The sequence below is a fragment of the Maylandia zebra genome, linkage group LG10 (genome assembly GCF_041146795.1).
Source record: "Maylandia zebra isolate NMK-2024a linkage group LG10, Mzebra_GT3a, whole genome shotgun sequence".
In the NCBI taxonomy this organism is placed as follows: Eukaryota; Metazoa; Chordata; class Actinopteri; order Cichliformes; family Cichlidae; genus Maylandia; species Maylandia zebra.
The window spans coordinates 17,674,986-17,695,583 of NC_135176.1; the positions used below are offsets into that span (position 1 = coordinate 17,674,986).

Sequence of the window (20,598 nt, forward strand, 5' to 3'; positions counted from 1 at the left end):
TTTTCTCATTAAAAAAAAACAAAACTCATATTGCATCTTTTTTTATTGTCATATACTCATCAGGGACAAACACTACAACTTAAACACAGAGGGATAATGCAGTAACAGAGTTTCATTTGTAAAGTATATCCCTCCTTCTCTGTATTCAGTTATCACTTAAGGTTTGTGCAACAGTTCAGGGAGAATAGACAAAGTCTTGTCAAAACCAAGTCGTCAACCTGCAGGAAACGACATGCACCACACAAATGATTGTCACAACAATAGCATTTCAAGTTAAATCTCACACACACACTAAGGATTTATAACTCATTTTATTTTATTAATACTGCACCAAATCACAACATTTCCTATAAGGCGCAATTCTTCCAGAGAAAACAGTCTGAACTGGAGTTTCAACAACTAAACAAAACAAAACAGGACAATGTTTTTAAAATGAACAAAAAGTGAAAACGAATATTGGCTTAAATTTAGGACAAAATGTACCAAAAACAGCACCAGTCCTGGTTTAAATACATGGTCAGTATGTGATTTGAAGAAATCTTCACTCTCTGGGAGTTGAATCAGTTTAGTCTTCCATTCTCAGCACAACTTCAAAATGTCCTTTTATTCTCTCACAGCATGACGGAAGAAATCCATGCTTTCAGTGTACGCTTACGATTCATTTACGCATCAGATGCCAGTGTATTTCTTTAGTGCGCTTTATGCATCACAAAAACTAACGCCCGCCACCCACCGTCAGCAGCTCTGGAACTGCTGTTGTGACTGGCTACGGCTCTGTGTAGCTAGAAGCTGCTGCTGTTGCTGCAGGAAGCTGATCACCTCTGGACTCCTGAGAAGCGACTGCAAGACAAATACATTGGAAAACATAAGATATTTCACTACAAAGCTGCAGTACAAGACAATCAACATTACTCTGCTTTCACTAATAAAATATGTGTCATAACTGTTCTATGAACTGGATGCTTTAATGTTACCAATAGGTGTTTTCCCATGATTCCCGGGAATCTTCGAGTTCTATGAACTTGGAACATTGTTGGCTTTTAAAATATTACAGTATTTGGGTTTGCGTGTATGCCTGTTTTTTATGTAAGTTTTCTTTTTTGTTTTTTTAGTCCAGCTGAAAGAAACTTTCCTAATTCTGGGATCATTGGAAGAAAATACATCAGTGTAACCCAAAACCAAAAAACTGTAAAGTAAAAAAAAAAGGAGACGTTAAAGGTTCTCCTTTGAGAAAACAAAATATGTGAAACTAAGAATAAGGACACTTACACTCACTGGCCACATCATTAGGTGGCCCTGTTCAACTGCATTAAAAAGCAAACGGCAGCTCAACTCGAGCATTAAGGCAGACATGGTGAAAACCTTCTGAAATTCAGGCTAAGCATTAGAGTAGTTGTTGGTGCCAGTCTGGCTGCTCCATTTCAGATTCTGTTGCTCTACTGGGATTTTCCCACACAACCACCTCCAAGGTTTACAGTGAATGGTCCAAAAACAGACAAAATACCCCGTGAGCAACAGTTCTCTGGGTGAAGATGCCTTGTTGATGCCAGAAGTCAGAGTATAATGGCTGGACTGTGTTGAGCTGAAATAAACAACCATTTGCTAGAACCAAACTATTCTGAAAACACAACATGTCAAACCTTGAAGCAGCTGGGCAACAGCAACAGAAGACCACACCAATGCTGCTGCTGTTAGCAAAGAAAAGGAAACTAAGACTACAGTCAGTATGGCTCATCAAAATTGGACATTCGAGTGGTTGGTTCAGAATCTAGGTAAACAACAGGAAAGCATAGATTCATCAAATTTTCTATCAATGTTTCAGGCTGTTGGCGATGCTATAATGATGAGGACGATATATTCTTGTCACACTTTGTTTCCCTTAGTACCAAATGAACATTGTTTAAATGCCACAGCATACCTGAGTATTACTGCTGACTACGTCCATTCCTGTATGACCACAGTGTACCCATCTTCTCATCACTGCTTTCAGCAGGACAAAAAGCTATGTCACAAAGCTCAAATTATTTCAAACTGGTTTCCCAAACATGAAAGTGAGTTCCCTGCACTCAAATGACCTCCACAGTCACCAGATCTCAATCCAGTAAACACCTTAGGGATGTGGTGGCACAGGAGAGTCATATTGTGGATGTGCAGCCAATAAATCTGCAGCAAATATGCGATTTCATGCAAATATATCACATTTCATGTCCATTTAACCCTTAAAGCCGGGTGCCACAGAATAATATGCTTGTCATTTGTCTGCATGTTCGTCATGGAACAATCAACCAGTCTTACCAGTCTTTTCTGGTTGAGGACCTGCTCTATCAGAGAAGGTCTGGCTGGACGGTCCCCCATGGCACCTAGACGCTGTTTGTTCACAGACACAGGACGTTCTTCAGAGTTTTCCTACAGACAGAAAAACGCAATTAAATGTGCAGGTTTTGTTTGTGGCTTGGCTCTAAAGTGTGGAAATCAGACCTCCACATCATGGTAAATGCTTCTAGCACAGAGTATTTAACTTACATCAAGTTTCCCACTGGACATGGCCTTATCATTCTTCTTCTTCTTGTACTTGTCTTTGTACATTTTGTTGCGGTGTTTTTTGCACATCCATGGCTTTCTCTGCTTGGCCACCTGCGTCGTTGTCTCCGTGCACCCATCGTAGGTACACTGTTTGGGGGCGTTGTCGCCCTCGGAGGTCTCTTCGTCGTTGAGCTCCTCCGGGCTAGCTGCGCCGTCTCTGGGATCTGAGGCGTCCAGAACGTCGCTCTCTTCGTCCGGATCGTCCATGTCGTAGGAGGCGTTGTTCTCCGGTTCGTGCGGCGTTATCACATTTCTACTGTCCACAACTCCGCTTTTATTTACATAGTACCTATGTCCGTCTTTAGTAAGCAGAAGAGTGGAGTCTTTGTCCTTACTTGATGATACGGAAGCGTCTTCTTCGCTCATGATAGCAGCAAACAAACAAACGACGCTACAGCGACCTAGCTAGTAGCCCCACGTTGGTTAGCTAAAACAGCTACTCGCTTACATTTACTGGTCCATTTTTCCAGTATTAGACGTTAAATTAATTTCTAAATAAAAGGTCATAAATATTCCAGTATTTCAGAAGCAAATGTCATAGTTTTTACTTCTATTGGTTTAGCCTGTCACCGGTCAGGAAACATGAAAATCTTCTTCTTCTTCTCTGCTTTAGGTTTATGTGTTAAAGCGACACCTAGTGGTCAAAATAACATATGCACGCCAGTTACGGGCAACTACGACCAACTTGTGAGATGTTTACTATAACACTGTTGCCTGCTGAAAGGGCAATGCCCCTACAATCCTACTTATATATTTACCCTTTCCTAATCATAGTGGATGCTTATGTTCACAATATTCCTGTCACATGGACACATTAGAGTTCTACTATGTGTAAAAATAGACTAAAATAGACACCTTTCTTGAAAAGGCTTGATGGAAGAGGGGTATGCTAGGAAGCATATTACTTGGATGTTCTGGCCTTGCTCCCGCAGCCAGTATGAATTTAAATTCATACTTTCAATACATTCATCTTTCATTTACAATTTATGTTCGCAGAAGGTTTTCAAATAACCTCTCTGCACACTTTCTACTCAAATCCAGACAGGATCCATAACAGAGCCAAGTACCACCAAGCATTCAAAAGTTAATAATAAGCAGAGGGCCTGTGTGGAATAAGTGCAATTATTTCATAGAAAACAAAACTGACGTCTGTATGGATAAAAAGTTAAGCCAAGGACTGAGTTGTGTATTTGGTACAGACCGGTAATGAAACAAAAGTCCTATAAACAGGAGCTAAACACAAAACAAAAGACTCAAACAATTTGATTTTAAACATATTTTAATTATTACTATAGTCATAGACCATTGTTGAACAGAGGTACAGGTATTGGTATTGCAATGGACTGTAATACAGTGGGTCAGCTGTGAGAGCACTTTGGTAAACCACGTGTCCGTGCGCTGGAGAGCACAAGTTCATACTGATCTGGTCAATATGGCAGCACATTACCGCATATGTGCAATGATGAGAATAAATACAGAGAGTCTGACTGGTGTGACGACTGCAAGGAGATCATCTGCAAAAAACAAACAAACAAAAAAACCTAACACTTCTGTGTATTTCTCTCACTCATCTGTCTTCTCATCTCTTATCTCACATCAGTTTAAGGGAAACCATATTACTGGCTGCTTTTCTGAAGAAAAGAAGTGACATCATTCCCAGTAGGAGGCAAAGTTGATGATCTCTTCTTCATATCCACTACCGATCCATCCAACTCACCCATGCTTAACGCTTCACATCAACCTGATGATCTCCTCTAGTTTATTATTTTTTTCTTCGCTGACTGACTGATACGCATGTATGACTGATTTTGTTGTATTTTTTTGTATTATTATTGTACAATTCTCATAGACTGACTACTAGTAAAGAAATATACTGTATTGTGAACTATCAAAATAAATAAAATTGTTATTTACACAACATATAAACAATACTTCATCACTAAACTGTTTCTTTTATAAGAATAGGCTACTGTATGTCTGTCATGCTTTCATCTGAAGAAATGAAGCCATGAATGAGGTTGTACAGAGCTGAAATAAATTCTCCTCCACCCTTTTTCGCTGTACTGCTGGTTCTCTGGCATCCATACTGTCATTCTCTCGATCATGTCTCACTGCACCTAGACTGCAGTGCAAATGTGCAAATAGGCACCTCTTGTGAACTGTTAACTGTGCGCCTTCTCCATCTGAAAACGTGTCTGTGTAACCATATACTTGAGCTGCACCAACCATAGCTTGAACATGTTGATGAAACATGTGTCTAGTGTTCATAAAATATAAAAAGAATTAGCGTGATGATCACTGTGAAAATGTGTGGCTTGAGGACAAATGGGTTCAGATGTCGAGTTTGCTACACAAGCACCAGGATGCTGCTGAGTTTTGTGTATCAAGATGTCGTGAACCGAGCAAGTAACAAAACCAGAAGGAGCAGTCAAATGCACCATTGTCGTCTTAGAATAGCAGTCTGTGTAAAATGTAAACTGTATGACTGCGATCCAACGTTACGGGGGAAGGCAGCGCCGAAACTGTGTTGAGCACAGCGTCACAGCACAATTTCATCTTTTTTTTTTTTCATCAAAGCCATTTTTAAAACACATTTTGCAACTGAAAAAAACCATAAAATCCTTCCCCAACGTGTTTTAGCTCGCTTTCCAACATTGTGTTTTCATCACGTCTGCTGTCACCTACTTAAACGTTTCTGCACTCTACTTCTAAGCACTTTGCCATTATTTTAAATCCACCAAGCTCTAAGGAGAAGTCAATAAAAACATTGTTTTTTTTTCTATGAAAAAGAGAAATACATATCAAAAAATGCTGTGAATTAAAGTATGAATAAATAAGGTTCAATAAAACATGAACATTGGTCCATATTCTCATATTGCCTTGTAGAGCTGTTCCGCCTTGAGGAAGTTTCCATGTCGAGCCCGGATCATCACTGAAGGGTAAAGCCCTTTCTTGCTCCTTGAGCTCTACAACATGTGCTCAGATGAGAAAATGTTAAAAAGAAATCAACAAAAGTCTTTCACCTCACTCTGGCTTTTCCCTCTTCCTCTCGATCCCTGTTTCTTGTTGCCTCTTGAATCTTTCTCCCAACCTCTCTAACGTCTTCTTATCCACCCCTTGGTCCATCTTTCCTCCAGGTTCGGAAAGTTGGATTCAGGGAAGTGTGAAGTTCTCTGCTGATATTTTTATTTCTTTTTTTCAGAGATACTGGGAGAAAGGGGTTGACACCTCGTCCTCCTCCTCCTCCACATGCAGAGGGAGGAGCTGGATGAGGATTTTCCCTCGCCGCCTCCTCCTTTGCACACCTTCCTCCTCTTCCTCCCCCTACTCCCCTTCGCCTGCTCTCTAGAAGGGCGAGCTGGGGGAGCAGGCGGTGCTGGCTGAGCTGATGGAGATGTCATCAGAGTCGGATGGGAGTCTGGGGTCTGGGGAGGGGTCAGAGCAAGTGTCAGGGGTCAGAGAGGGAGGGGCCGTGGGCAGGCCAGGGAGGCAACTGGGGGGCTCCGCCCGTAGTGTTTTTGTTGTTGTTGTTACTGAATTCACAGTTGGCATCATCTGCAGCGGCAGCGGTTTCACATCCGGGTGGCATCCTCGTCCGAGAACCTGCCTCTCCTTATCAAGAGGGGTGGCCTGAAAAAGAGAGGAGAAGGAGGAAAAGGTAAGGATCAGATCTGTCTGCTGCACAGTCGATTATCCAGGAAGGAGGAGCAGAAGAACTTTGCACATGTTCATTAAGTTACTAATGAATATTTAATTGGACAGTAACAAGGAAGTGAAAAACCATGGACACTGACAATTGTTTCTTCTTTTCTGAAATGTTATGTTTATCTGAGGAACAGTCTATCTAATTTTCCACAATAAATCTTTCGGATAAAGGCAGGTTCAACATTCTTGTTTAATTTTTCAGGCACAGTAAATATTATAAAGAGGAGATTCTGGATATCACTTTTTAATCACAACACAAATCAGAAACATCTGCACAAGTTCGGGTCCATCATGTTCAGGACTTCTAATCAGTCAAACTAAACTCTGTCGTGCTGGAAAACTGGGAATCTCAACCCAAATAATTCATAAATTAAGTCACTGTTAATTTTTTCCAGCCTATTTTTAATTCCTCTAGTCAGTGTCCATATTACTTTAAGTTCTGTGACCTTTATAACAATGCACTTTGTGGTCCTCCTAAATCAGGGGACACAGTCACACAAGAGGAGTCAGGTAATGTGAGCTCAGTAACGAGCCCTGGTGTTTGAGGAGGTAACCAGGTGAGGGAGCATCACATCAGACAAAAACATCACAGCAAATCACTCAGACAAGCAACACCGCAGGGTTATTTCTTTAGAAAGGGTTCATTCACAAATGAACTGTGCAAACGAGATGTGCAGGAGAATCATCAGCAAGGGTGATTCTAATTGGGCACGTCGTTACTCACACACACTAAAGAAAAGCAGGGGACACCGATAAAAAGGTGACACAACACAGAGGACAAGGCTTTAACCGGTGACGCACAATAACGATGCAGGTAATGCAGGAATGAAATCTGTGTTTACAGCGAGGGATGAAAGGAGAGAAGCAAAAAGCCGAGCACAGAAAGTACAACATGAGGCTGTCAAAGCAGCACAGCAGCAGCCAGTCAGCGGGGCAGCACGCAAAGGAGGGGGAGACATCAATTTTAGAGACACTGTTTTGGTCTGTTTTGATTTCTCGCTGATTTGTGACCCAGTCGTGTCTCTATGGAAACCTGGCGTACCTTATCCAGTACATGGCCGGGTGCTGGTAGAAATCCAACGACCCAGATCTCTGCATAGAAAAGCTGTCATCCAACTGAACAACAAAAGAGAAATCGGCACAATCAATCTAAACGCCACGTGAAAAACTTGCTGATTTCTCTACAAACTGATGCAACTCAGTGTAACAGCTACATCTTTAGATGGTTGCTAATGGTTACTTACAGAAATGACTGACACTCCAGCAGTGGTGTCAGTGCCTTTTGGGCTGGTGTTGAAGTGCTTCTTTATCTTTCCTGCTACCGACAGCTGGTGTTCATTCTCGCACAGACCCTCGTCCTGGATTAGACAAATGAGGAGAAAGGAAGTAAATTCAGTGTTTTGGTGAAAACAAAGGAAATGAACAGATTTACTGACACTGTACTTACAGTGACCCAGGGGTGCTCCAGCACCTGGAGGGCAGTGTATCTCTTATCGACCTCCACCTCCAGCATGGATCGAATCAGCTCCTACACCCCCCCCAAAAGTAAAAAGCAGTTAGTTTTTTACTCTGGATTTTCTATAACATGTAGATCCATCCACACCAATCAGACATACAGCAGATATTTACCATAGCGGTCTCTGACACATTGTCCCAGTAGGGCAGAGGAAATTCTAGCTGACCCATTAGTATCTGATCAAAAAGCACTTCTTGATCGTCACTGCTCCTGCAAAAAAAAAAGTTCACATGAATGGGTGCATCAACCAAATATTAATTAGCGAGTCAACAAATAAAGGTGCAATACTACTGCTGACCAGTAGAGGGTCCTGCATAACACACTTTCAAGAAAGGCGCTAAAGCAGAGGGAGAAATGTAGGGTAGGGCTTGCTGTTAACTTACCCCCGAAAGGGTGGGAAACCACACAGGAGGATATAGGTGATGACTCCAGCTGCCCAGATGTCAACCTTAAGACCATACCTGAAAAAAAAAGAGAGGTTAAATCAAAGCAAACATAGAGAAAACGTGCAGAGCATGACCTTTAAGGCAAATATCTACTACTGTAAATGGATTAAGACACGACAGATATGTTGGCCGTCATAGTGATCATACTTTGATCTTAAAGGTGCCTGCTAAATGCAGCTGCAGCTCTCACCCTGTTTCTGCAATGATTTCAGGTGCTACATATGTTGGGGTCCCGCAGACAGTGTAGAGGGGTCCGTCCACCACGGTCGCCAAACCAAAGTCTCCCAGTTTGAGGCTCTTGCTGCCATCTGCATGTTCGTACACCTAAACACACAGGAATGCAAAAATGTTTTTAAAAAAAGAAGCAGGATCATAATGTACAGCATTATTATGAGGGCAACAAACAACAAACAAACTTAAAACACATTATGTGATGGGGGTTGCTATTAATAATTTCACCACTCAGTGTGTTGTTTAACAGCTCACAGCTGTAGCTACTCTATCTGCCCTACGCCTACAGACACAGACGAAGCGAGCGACCAGCTTTTTAACGCAGCAAAGCATTTATGTGGCCAAAAATAAAACTAATGTTAGTGTTGCTGGGTGTCTGCTACATGGATGGGGTAATCTGCATGTCATTACCTTCAAAAAGTTACATGAATAGAAGGCCACTGTTTTTTTTTTAACCATTCAAGGCTTTCTTATTTCGTTGGAGAGAAAAAGCAAAACAGGAAATCGGCTGACTAGGTTTAAATGTGGCCACTAAAAAGCTGAATTCTGAAGTCTGACTCCTGCCCAGACAATCTCAAGTAGGGGGGCAAAGAGCGGTATTTGAAGTTAAGCAAGGACGATGGGGAGTTTGACAGAAGGGAGAAGGAGGGAAGGAAAGAACAAACGAGGGAGGCTGGAGAAGGAGCGTGCAGAAGGTGTGAGGGCAGCAGGGATGAGTCATCTCTCTGCTCTGGGAGGGCCCCGTAGTGAGTGATATTACTTCACTGATCATTCAGAAAGGCGGCGGGAAAGGAGAGGAGGTGCACCAGTGCCGCACCAAGTTACATGTATGCAATCTGCGTGACGTCCACTCACCAGCAGGTTTTCTGGTTTGATGTCTCTGTGGACAATGTTGAGGCTGTGAAGGTATTTGATGGCGCTGGCCAGATTGTGGAGCATGCCGCTGGCGTCTCTCTCTGTGTATCTATTGGCAGAGGTGATGGCATCGAACAGATCTCCCCCCTGTGGACAAGACATGATGGACGGGTCAGTATTAGGAGATGTCACAAGAGTTTGGTTGGTGTTTTTTGCACCAGCAGAACAGATTCACTTGCAAATTTTCACAGCTGCTTGCTTTTTTTTTTCTGAAAAGAGGCTAAAAACTTCATTTAACCACAAGACTTTTTTGTCTGCTCAGCAGCAGCAAGGAGGTGGGGGTAAATCCTAATTCTTCACCTTGCTTGAAAGACGACCCCCCCGCGTTAATATTTCTTTTCATTTTTGTCATTTTTTAGGCTTTTCTCAGTCTCTTTTCTCTGATTTTTCATCCTGTCCGAATCTCCCTCTCATTCCCTCTGCGTTTCTCTCATTGAGTGGACTAAGTGGAACAGAGGCTTAAAATAGTGCTGAATCTCCCTCTATCCTCGAACAGCACAGCACACTGTAAGGCTTTGACCTGCTCGTTGGCAGCTGTTTCAATATGAGAGTTGTCAAATGCCAGCTCAGGCTTTAGCTAATACATTTCACTTATTTTTCTCTGCCTCCGCTACCGGAGGCCCAAAAGTACACGAACATGAATATACTGCTGTAAATTTGGGGGCATTCTGCAAAGTTTTGGGACGTGGCTGCTGAAGTTAGTCAATGAGAAATTAAGCCAAAAGATGGGATTTACATCAGTCCTTTGTAAATCCTCTCCTCACTCTTTTTTATGGGTATCATTTCCGCTTGTAAAAACAGGAATGAGCCTTCCCTGGAATTGCAACACAATTTTGTCTGATCACATTATTGCCTCATTATTGCTTTTCCACAGTTTAAACTAAAGGACTTGAACTGAGCAGGACCAAGCAAAAGAACACTCATTTTCTCTCTCTTTCGTTCTCTGCGCCTATCCTCTACTTTCAATTCATCTATCTCTCTCTTTCTCTCGGCCCCTGTTATTTTAGCAGCGACTCTTTTCACCCCATTCATCCACAGCCTCCTCTTGATCCTCCTACTTTGGACATGCTCACAAGTACACACACTTCTTCCACAAATTGCCTCTCATCTATATTCTGTAGTACTCCACATCACAGCACGAACAGATGGATCACATTCCTGGCTCCTGAATTATGCACAAACATTTCTTGACTCAGAGAGCGAGAGAGAATGAAGAACGCGAGCGCACGAGCACTCGGGGCCACTGGCGGATTCACTCTAGTCCCGAATTGTGTGACTGGTTGGAAAAATTCATCAGTTGCTTCACAGGCTGAATGCCGCTCCTCTGTCTCTGTCACTATTACTGCCTCCCTGCTCCTCTAAGTCGTAGATTTGAGATAATGATGATCACCCTTGTATTGTAAGAGAATACACCCATCCGTTATCTCAGCTTGGCAAAATGTCCCTGCTCGTTCCTAACTGGAGCAGATGGTGCACAAACTCATAAAGTAACAGTGTACAAACATGGCCACACACCTTGACCAACTCCATGACCAGGTAGAGCTCGTTGTAAGTGTCAAACTCCTCGATGAGTAAGACGATATTTGGATGTTTGACCCGGCGAAGTATGGCCACCTCGTTCTGGATCATGTGCTCCTGGTAAAAAGAAGTTCAGGTGTTCAGCCAAGTGGAAGACATTCAGTAAAGGAATCATTTAGAAGACATTTAGAAGATTTTTATTTTATGTATGTCACACCAGCCTCTCTACAGCAACTCAGTAGCACCTTGGAGTACATTTCTACAACCTTCCAATAAAGGTTGCACATTAACCCGAAGATATCAGCGGGTCTTTAAGCAAAATAGGGATATTACTCTAAAAATGCAAAATATTCTTTTCTGGGTGGAAAAAAAATGAGCTATCAAAACTGAATTTCAATTCAATTCAGTTTTTTCAAATGATGCCAAATCACAACAATAGTTAAAGGCCCTTTTAACTGTAAGGTAAAGACTCCACAACAGTCCAAAGAAAATAGAGAAAACGCCAACAATCACATGACCTCCTTTGAGCAAACGTGTTGGTGACAGTGGGAAGGAAAAACTCCCTTTTAACAGGAAGAAAGTTCCAGGCTCAAGAAGGGGCGGCCATCTGCCTCACCCGGATGGGGTGAAAGGAGGAAGAATTTATCCTCTGAAGTTAGGATTATGTGGAGCTTTAGCCTTCTTGACGTGTCAGTACAATTTTTGCCTTTTTTGGGTCGTATTCGGTGGATGTTTGTTTACCTTGCCTCTGCATTTGCCCTTGTTGATGATCTTCAGAGCGTACTCTCGTCCTGTGGAGTGCTCCGTGCATTCCCGGACGACTGCAAAATTCCCATCTCCTAACATTCGCCCCACCTTGTAACGGTCTGATATGTAGGACGGCACAGCTGGAACCTCATTGACTAGAACTTCAGCTGCAGAGAAGAAGCACTGGTTTTTAGAGGGAACATAAACTGGTTTACACAGTTTAGCACCATAGAATATACACAGATATATGCTGAGGAAGCTATGATGTCTGATTATCAACTGTTGTCTAACCAGTCTCTTCAAGACATAAAGGTAGATTTAAAAACCTTCACAATTAAACAAACTGTAATATGATTGCAGACTTGAAATGTAAAAATAAGCAAATAGCAGAAACCTTTTAAATCTAAAAGATTCATATTTTTACAGCCAGTGAGGTCTGCAATTACATCACACAGAAGACTTTTTTGTTTATAAATCAAGATGCAAATAGGCATGATTTATCAATGCTCAGCTAAGTGTTAATGAGTCTCATGAATCTGTTTAAAAGATCTATAAGGGGGAAAAAAAGGTCCTCTGGATACTTTTTAAAAAAATTAAATAAAATCAAAGATGAAAATGTCACATATGAGACCAAAAATCCTCCAGCCTTTCAAAGCAGTGTCACAGAGAGGTGAGTAAGACAGCATAAGAGCGGAAAGTTGCCGTAAGCATCGTGTACTAATCATGCTATGCAGGCAAGGGACGCGTCAAAGGTCACGCGCATGATTCAGACATGCATGATATTTGCAAGCACAAAGCAAGCTTTTTTTCCTCACCTTCAGGAACAAGTCCATCACCATCTTCCACTGGGCTCGAACCTTTAGTGGAAGACAGAGAGGTGGAAGAACCCTGGGACCCCTGCAGAGAAAGGAACAGGGTAGAGAGCAGGATGGAAAGGGGTTTATTACTAATCTGCGGCATTACCCAAAATAGTTTGCAATCCATAATCACGATAAAAAAAACCCAGACAAACACAATCACAGTCCCTTCTGCTACAGTCCTAGCCTAAACAAATATGTATGTTCAAAAATAGACAAAGGAACACTGTGTAACCCGCCTTATCCTCACAACAGCCCTACTGCTGTGGCTGTGTTTGCGCATCTTTCTGATGTAATGCCCTGTGCTGTGTCTATACTGTGCTCATGAAAAAAAAAATCTGAAAACGAGTCCGAACAGACTTACTTGATCTGCATATAAGCCAGCAACCCCCCTATGTGTGTCTATATCATAGAGATGATTGCATCCAAATAAGCTCCTTTCCATTCACCTCACAACTGGAAGTAATTCTTCCCTGTTTTCTCACTCCTTACGATTACCTTTAATAAATCATAAAAACATGGGCTCCGGTGACACTAAATAAAGGCAGATGCCTTTCATCTGGATAGTAAGTGGGGGGTCATTAAATTGAAAGAGAGAGGATGAGAAGAGGCGTCTGCATCTATCTATCTAAAGACAAAAATTCATTATGCCCTCCACCTTGTAACCTTCTGTCTGGTTGTCATGGAAGCAACAAGGATGGAGAGTATCTAGTCGGGACTGTAAATGGGAATCTACCCCTCTTGTATTTCTGTGTCTGTTCCACTCCTGTGCACCTTTCTCTTCTCCTCGCTGCCAAACTCTGTTGTTTTGCTTCAGTCTTTTACTGCACTAGAAGACTTTCATCCTGTTTCGTTTGGAAGGTGGCGTTTTTCACGTGTTCGGTGGATTTTACCACCTTCTTTACTCTTTACTAATCTCTCCTCTGCTCAAATCCGTTCTCGTGGCTTACAGTCAGTCTTCGGGGTTGGGGCGTTTCCAGTGCTTGAATAAATCCACTAGCTGCAGCTGGAAGACGCAGGCTGGCCAGTGATGGCAACACGCACCATTGCAGTTCCTCTAAAATATAAGTGGAGCAACGTTGCCACTGTGCATTATTAACAAGTGCAGTTTGCTCTGTAGATGGTCTGTGTCTGTGAGCGTCATGCATGACTCAACTACATAATTATGGACGACCTCTCCAGGACATGACACATTTTTCCCATTACATGTGTAGCCAGATGTATTTTGCTGCTTTCCGTTGTATAACAATCGCTCATCAATAATCCCTTTCACCGTGATAGACTGCTGCCTGCTAAGCTTCACATTTGCTCTTTCAAGACACTGAGCTGGATCTGCTGTCTGTGATTTTGTTTGATAATTAATATTGGACTTGGACCCTATTGTTCAAACACAGTGACTTCTGGCTCCAAAAATTGACAACATGACAATATCCTTAAAATCAAAACTGAGTCTTAAAGATATGTTTAAACTCTGTGGGTGATGTCACAGCGTTTAATTCCATCTTTTAGATACAGTCTGTGATTAAAAGCTCAGAAAAGAACATTTATGTGTGATCTTGAATGTCTTTTTTTTAAGTGAAAGAGAAATGTCCTAAGCATTTGTAAATCCCGGGGAGCTTGCTGTCCTGGCAGACTGGGATAAAAGCCATGCCTGTAATGACTTGGATCTGAAAACTATTTGCAGAGCTGATCTGCCCTGTATCTCTGCCATAGTAGCTGTCTGCTCTTTTACTCATCTCAGCTGCTGTGACCTGAAAACCACGTAGGTAAATGTAGCTGTGAGTCAGGCTCAGTTTGGTTTATGTAATGTTGTTGTTGGCTGGGCACTCATCCCGGAACAAGAAAACCCACTTAATACCCATAAAGCCAATGACCCTCCTGTGCTTTATCTCAAAAAACATCCTTATTCTGTTCTTTTATTTTCTCATCCCAACTCGGATATTTACCTCTCTTGTGCTCTTATCGCACATCCAGTGCTGTCCTCAGCTCGCTTTCTCATTTTGAACTCCTTTCTCTCTCTCTCTCTCTCTCTCTTTCTCTCTCTCTCTCTCTCTCTCTCGCTTCCTGCCACTGAGGGAAACAAAATACTGTTGCTATGGAAACTGCTCACAGACAGGAGAACAGCAGCTTCCAGTGTAGAGACGGTAGCCTATATATGGGCACTTCCTGTCTGCGGGCTGAGAGATAGGTTCAGCCTTCTATGAAATTTGAGTCTCTCGTTTCTGTGTGGAAAACGATGAGACAGATGGGGTGACAGACAGAGTGGGAAACACAGAGAAAGACAGAGAGAGGGAGAGAGGTGGAGTGATGAAGCAGCAGAGAAATGTATGGAGTCTGGTCTGGCTGATATTGATCATGAGATTTGGCAGGAACTGTCTTGTTATTGTTAGACACTCCAGCTTTCTCCCTGTTGCACAATACACTATTCCTAGCTCTACATCTCTACACCTTTTCTGTAACTATGACTCACAACGACACTGACAAACCTTTTACATCATGACTGGAGCCACTGCTCTTCAGACCTGCGAGGGCAACACTCAGCAACTGCATACTGATCAGCTCATAAATAGGAATTAAACAGGATGTCCACAGTTGACCTTAAATGTGGAGCATCATCTCAGAAGTAGGTTTGCAGCAGAAAGAAAGAATCATTCATTCCGTGGCTGGAAAGGAAATCTGTCAACTGTAGAGCCGAGCATTAAAAATGCACCACACATTTACATAACCAACTTAAGCGTAATGCCAGCTTTGTCCTTCATGCCTCTGTTTGAATCTGATTACAGCACACATAGCGAGGCTTTCTTGGTCTCTGCCCCTCAGGCTGCCAGAGCCAGACCTCTTATTTTTGCTTTCCCTGTCAGGCAATATCCAGCAGAAGCAAGATTTATTAGTGTTTACTTTGGTGGTAAAAATCTAATAAGATTTGATGCTAATGGGACTTTTTTCCTTCTTGTTGTTCCTCAAGAACACAGGGTACGGGAGACGGACAGAAAACATAATCTACTTGACTTTCATGAAAAGATCAAAACCATTTGGGGGATTCTGTCTTTCTGCTCTGCCAGTTGGACACAGTGAAGGTTCCTAATCACAATCCGTATGGACTCCAATCCCAGGAAATCACAGAAACGTGATTAAATACTTCAGGGAAAATTAAAGAAGGGAAGAAGGGGAGATTTAGGCTGCCCCGCCCATATATATATGAAATTGAGAGTAAAAGCAGTGAGCAATGAAAGATAACTGCTCCTCTGAGACTGTTTGTGTTGTAATAGCTGTTCTGCTCTGATGAATGCCCACAGCAGGCAGGTTTAACAAAGGAGAAGCACTGATAAATGTGCTACAGAAGAAAATCGCCATCCCCACGGCTGTACTGATGGAACATGAGGAACATGAGCGACGGTGTCGAGTTAAGAGAATAAAGACCACGAAATGAAAATGAAATGACAATGAATTTAATGAGGACGTCAACAAATGAAAATGAACACATTTAGCAAACAAAAACAAAAATGAGCCAAAAAGAGAGAGCAGCATCGCACGATGGAACCACGACAACATGTCGATAATTGACATGTTTACAAAAATCCGCATTAATGGAAAGAGCCAAAATTATCATCAAGCCTTTTTAGATGCGAGTGCTATTTGAATCATTAGTGAGTAATTTGGATAACTGATGTTTTTCTGTGGTTGTTGTTTTTGTGCGTGTGACAAACAAACAAAAGACAAAAAATGATTCTTGAAAAAAAGGCTAAAAACACTCTTCCGGGTCAGTCCACCGTGTGATGCGGCCGGTCTCTTTGACAGTCACAGAAACAAGCCAACTAATGACATCAAACACAACACATAATAAGAAATATATTACAACCAAAAATAACAAATACAATCTTCAGCAACAATACACTCGTGGGAATGAGATGAGACATTTATAAGAAGTTCACGATGCGCACTTTCTGCTTCAGTCGGCACTCTTCCTTTCACACATACTCGCACACAAATAATTTCAAAATGAATCACCCGACACATAACATGAACGCTGAGAATGAGAGACGGAGCATGCAATTCAACAGATTACGGATGTGAATGGATGAACGGTGAGAGGAGGATGAAGGTGATACTACAGATAACAATTAGCACTCTGTTTCTCTTAGACTCTCCTAAATGCATCACAGCTGCTGCGACACAGACCTTCTGTTAGTGTCGCCTTCGATCTGTCACTCTCTCCTCTTAATGCATTGTCTTTTTTTGTATGTTTATTTGTTTTCACACCAAATGGAGCGGACAGACTGCGAAGAGCGCTGACCTCGGTGGCACATTGAATTATGCCTCAGAGCTGATATTGACAGAAAACACTGTTGTGGGTGCGTGCCTGTGTGGAATAATGTGTCTATAGATCTTATATGAAAATAAAACTAATACGGAAATTTAGGATGCTCTCAGTGCTTTCACTGAGGCAAGCGGCCTTGAAAAGCTCATAAGAAGTGCAAAGTGGAAGGGCGGGGGGACGGCGGGCAGGGGGACGATTTTATGAATGTAGACCAGACTTTCATGCGTCGCTTGACAATTAGTAAAAATGGGTCACAGAGAGCATCAAATTTGCAAAATGTGTGAGTGTGCATGAAGCTGCTGTGCACAAATTTTCTGTACAAAAGTGTTCCACTGAAGTGTGCACGAACATGAAAGTTACTGTGCATGCACCTTCTTCTGAAGACGTGTGCATGCAATGGTGCAATGCTATGTTTGTAGTCTCTGCTTGGGGAAATAGGTTGTGATGGTCCTAGATGTGCTAGCAACCTACTTCAAGCAGCAAAGTGCCTCTAAGTGTTTAAATGCATGGTCCAGCGAGGTGAACTGTTAAATACAGCACTCGCAGTAGGTCACTGAGCCCCTGTGGCTGCTTAGGAAATAGATTTTTCATTCTTTTATTTGTTATATTTAACTTGCATTTTACCACCTAAACCTCATATCTGTGTTATTTTAGCCACTCTAAGCCTCAGATTGCTCTTCAGGGTTGGTAATGTTACTTGCTAGTTTTAAAGGGGTGCAGAGTTGTAATTATTCGTGCGGGTTTACACGCAAATCACAAAGAAGGAGAGGAGGAAATGTGCAAATTAGGGTCTTGGACTTATTGCCTCCTTCTCAAAGAAGATTAAATAACATCTATAAGAGAGATGATGGAATATAATTTCTCCCCATGAGGTTAATACCCTTTGATATGGGGAGGTGAGAGGGAGGGGGTGGGTGTGAGAATGACTGGGAAACGACTGTAAAAGAGAAATTAGAAGGTGTCGGGGAGGGAAGGGACAGGGACAGGGAGGAAATCTGTAACAGGGTAGATAGAAGAAGTAAGAAGTGGAGAGGAGAATTACATCGTAACATGGCTGAAGAGCGTGGAGCTGCAGAGTGGAAGGAAGAGATAATGGCCTGTGAGGCTTCTTCCCCTCCTTACAGCAGTCAAGCCATCGCGGGCTTGCTGCAGAGGCTGGAATAATCCCTCTTTGAGAAACAGACACTCAACTGGAATGTAACTGCTGCAACAGTGAGCTCTGAAATGGGCTAGAAAAGAAGGTTTAAGGAGGTTATGAAAACCAAAGGATAGGTGGTGTGTTTGCGTTTATAGCACTGGATTTTCATATTGTGGAAGAGGCAGAAAGTGGGCGGGGTCATTTTCTACAATGACTGCCCCACATTTATTTAACCAGAGCAAAGAACATAGAAAGGGAGGTAGAGCTTATAAATGTGCGCACGAGCCAGAACATTTCCTCTCAACACTGTAAACTATAATGACCCAGTTCCATAATTCAGATGAATGTGGAAGCCCTGTTATAGCTACAGCTCATAGCTGATCTGTTATCCTGGGTTACCTTCAGATTGCGTCAATATAACTTCTCACTGATGGATTCAGACTCTCTGCCATTCATCTATGTTTCCCGATTCACGGAAAATAGCACAGGAAAACCCAAGGAATGGACTCTTTAACCTACGCTGACTGAGGATACGGTCATGCATGAACACACACACGCACACACACGCACACACACGCACACACACGCACACACATACTTATATAAAAGGTAATGACCCCCTCTGCTTTCCTCCCATAAAATCCGCCTGTGTAAATAAATAGTTGCAACATACATCATAGCTGCATCCCTGCAGTCAGGCAGAACGTGCAGTGAGTTTCAATCAGTGTGCATTAGAAACACACGAAACCTGCGAGTAGAAGCCTATGTGGATACACATGTATCTGTATTTCGGTATTCTAGAGGCTGAGGTGAACTGAGCTAGCGAGTGTTTGTTTAGGAGGGAGAAGACACTAAAACAGCAGTCGGCTTAAGCGCAAATTTAAGAGATGCTGTCAGAAAGCTGAGTGATTGGGATTGGAGCTGTTCTTAAAAGCTCACCCACATCACTGTCAAAGACTGGATTAACAAATACTTTGATATAAGCATCTACACACACGCGCGCGCACAGTGTACACGAAGTCGAGATATTTAATTCGAAGTTTTCCCTTTGAGTTGCATGCTCCTGCTCTGCACAGCAGTAATTTTATTTGTTAGCTACAGAAAACAGACTGCTATTAAGGTACTTTAACAGGCATACATGACAAAAAAGGGCTTAAATAATCAAATAGACTAGTATAAAATGTATTTCTACATCATTTACACAACTCGACATGTACAAAATAATGTGACTTGATTAAAAAAACAAAAGAAATTCTATATCAGAAGTGTGTACTGATTGCATCTTTTTGCTGAAAGATGGTCAAATGCAATGCAATGCCCAGCAGGTGAAGAAGGATGCAATCCAATTTCTGGAAATTAAAAACACACTGCAGACTGGGGCAGACTGCCAATCAGCCAGTCTCATCTTTATATCAGATACTGCACAATTTACCGACTAGCAGATCAGGTGATCTCAACAGGTCGGTGTTAACGTTATTCAGTGCTGAGCCACCAAAGGCAGACAGAGTTCTTTATGAGGGACAGAATATGTGCTATAATATCCAAATGAAATGAACATTTGCCTTGCTGGAAGCCCAGAGCAGCACTGGGTGAGGTCTGAAATACTAAAGATGCTGGGAAGTTGTGCTTTCTTCATAATCTAGTGATTCTAAGATGTAGTCGGCCTATGCTCAGTCCCGGCTTTGTCCATTTCCTGAGAAAATAGAATAATTGTGTTATAAGTTTTGTGATTTGGAGTCACTAAATGCTACGGGCTGACTCTTAGTGCGTGCTTTGCGAGCGTGCTCGTGTATTCCCATTCTTACCCTGCGTCGGCTAAGGCTGCCTGGACTGGTTGGGGAGGGGCTGGGAGATTTTCCCGAATGAGGAGTTGACAGCTGACTGGCCGGCGTCCCGTTCACTGGAGGGAGAAAAGAAAGGAGAGAAAAAACGGAGCAGGATGGATGAGAGTGGAGCGACCACTTTAAAAAACAAACAAACAAAAAAAAACACATAAATATTGTAATAGATGACTCCTTAAATGAAAATGCCTATTTTTTTAGAACAGCTATATTAGTGTCTAGCAACAGCCTACACTTCCGCCCTCAGCATCTCTCCATTAACATGAATGAGGCAGAGGAAGAGGAGAGCAAGGGAGAGAGTGAGGGAGAAAGATAAAGAAGAGCACCGAAGTCCACACTAGTTTTTTTTCTTTTTTCAGTCTAACAAAACAAACCCAGCAACAGCATCTCATTAAACAAGAACATACATTAATCAACCTCGCACACCAATCCTGTGTGCAGTTTGGCAGGGGGAGGAAAAGAAAAATCCAGGAGCATCATTAACCGGCAAAAAACCCACCAGCCTGTATTTCATCTTACTGAAAACATGACTTATTGTTTCTTGGCAACAAGAGGCTGCTTGGAGAATACAAAAACGGTCAGACGCAACTGAGTTCAGCTGAAGGCATATGTCATCTTCCTGAAGAGATTCAGAGCAGAATTCAGAAAACACTACAAGACTTAATACAAACACCCCTTTTTTAAAAATGCGGTTTAATTTCCTTTCTATGGCTGCCAGCACTGAGCTCTGTTTATATTGGCATTGAGATATAAAGAGCTCCAGCATGTAAAGAGTTCCTTTTA

The 20,598-nt window shown here is 42.2% G+C and overlaps 2 protein-coding genes across 9 annotated transcripts in view; both read right to left on the reverse strand.

Annotated features, from left to right (window-relative positions):
* Nucleotides 1–25: 25 nt before the first annotated feature.
* rfxap (regulatory factor X-associated protein) lies at nucleotides 26–3,206 on the reverse strand. Its single transcript, XM_004550117.2, has 3 exons — nucleotides 2,524–3,206; nucleotides 2,296–2,406; nucleotides 26–840 (listed from the first exon to the last, which is right to left on the reverse strand). Exons 1-3 carry the CDS (start codon nucleotides 2,947–2,949, stop codon nucleotides 736–738), a joined length of 642 nt encoding a protein of 213 aa, XP_004550174.1. The 5' UTR covers nucleotides 2,950–3,206; the 3' UTR covers nucleotides 26–735.
* A 638-nt stretch (nucleotides 3,207–3,844) lies between these two features.
* dclk1a (doublecortin-like kinase 1a) overlaps nucleotides 3,845–20,598 on the reverse strand; it is a 59,841-nt gene continuing 43,087 nt past the window's right edge. For 6 of the 8 annotated variants that reach the window (XM_076889224.1, XM_076889225.1, XM_076889223.1 and 3 more), the window contains 12 exons: nucleotides 19,780–19,874; nucleotides 12,477–12,558; nucleotides 11,656–11,828; nucleotides 10,912–11,031; nucleotides 9,337–9,483; nucleotides 8,441–8,574; nucleotides 8,188–8,265; nucleotides 7,918–8,014; nucleotides 7,736–7,816; nucleotides 7,533–7,646; nucleotides 7,331–7,404; nucleotides 6,012–6,213 (listed from right to left, as the gene is read on the reverse strand). In XM_076889224.1, the coding sequence (XP_076745339.1) occupies nucleotides 6,156–6,213; nucleotides 7,331–7,404; nucleotides 7,533–7,646; nucleotides 7,736–7,816; nucleotides 7,918–8,014; nucleotides 8,188–8,265; nucleotides 8,441–8,574; nucleotides 9,337–9,483; nucleotides 10,912–11,031; nucleotides 11,656–11,828; nucleotides 12,477–12,558; nucleotides 19,780–19,874 (1,253 nt within the window). In that variant the 3' untranslated portion in view covers nucleotides 6,012–6,155. Of the gene's footprint in view, nucleotides 6,214–7,330; nucleotides 7,405–7,532; nucleotides 7,647–7,735; nucleotides 7,817–7,917; nucleotides 8,015–8,187; nucleotides 8,266–8,440; nucleotides 8,575–9,336; nucleotides 9,484–10,911; nucleotides 11,032–11,655; nucleotides 11,829–12,476; nucleotides 12,559–15,951; nucleotides 19,668–19,779; nucleotides 19,875–20,598 lie in introns of those variants that run through there. The other 2 variants (XM_012918918.3, XM_076889226.1) reach the window with 2 other exon arrangements.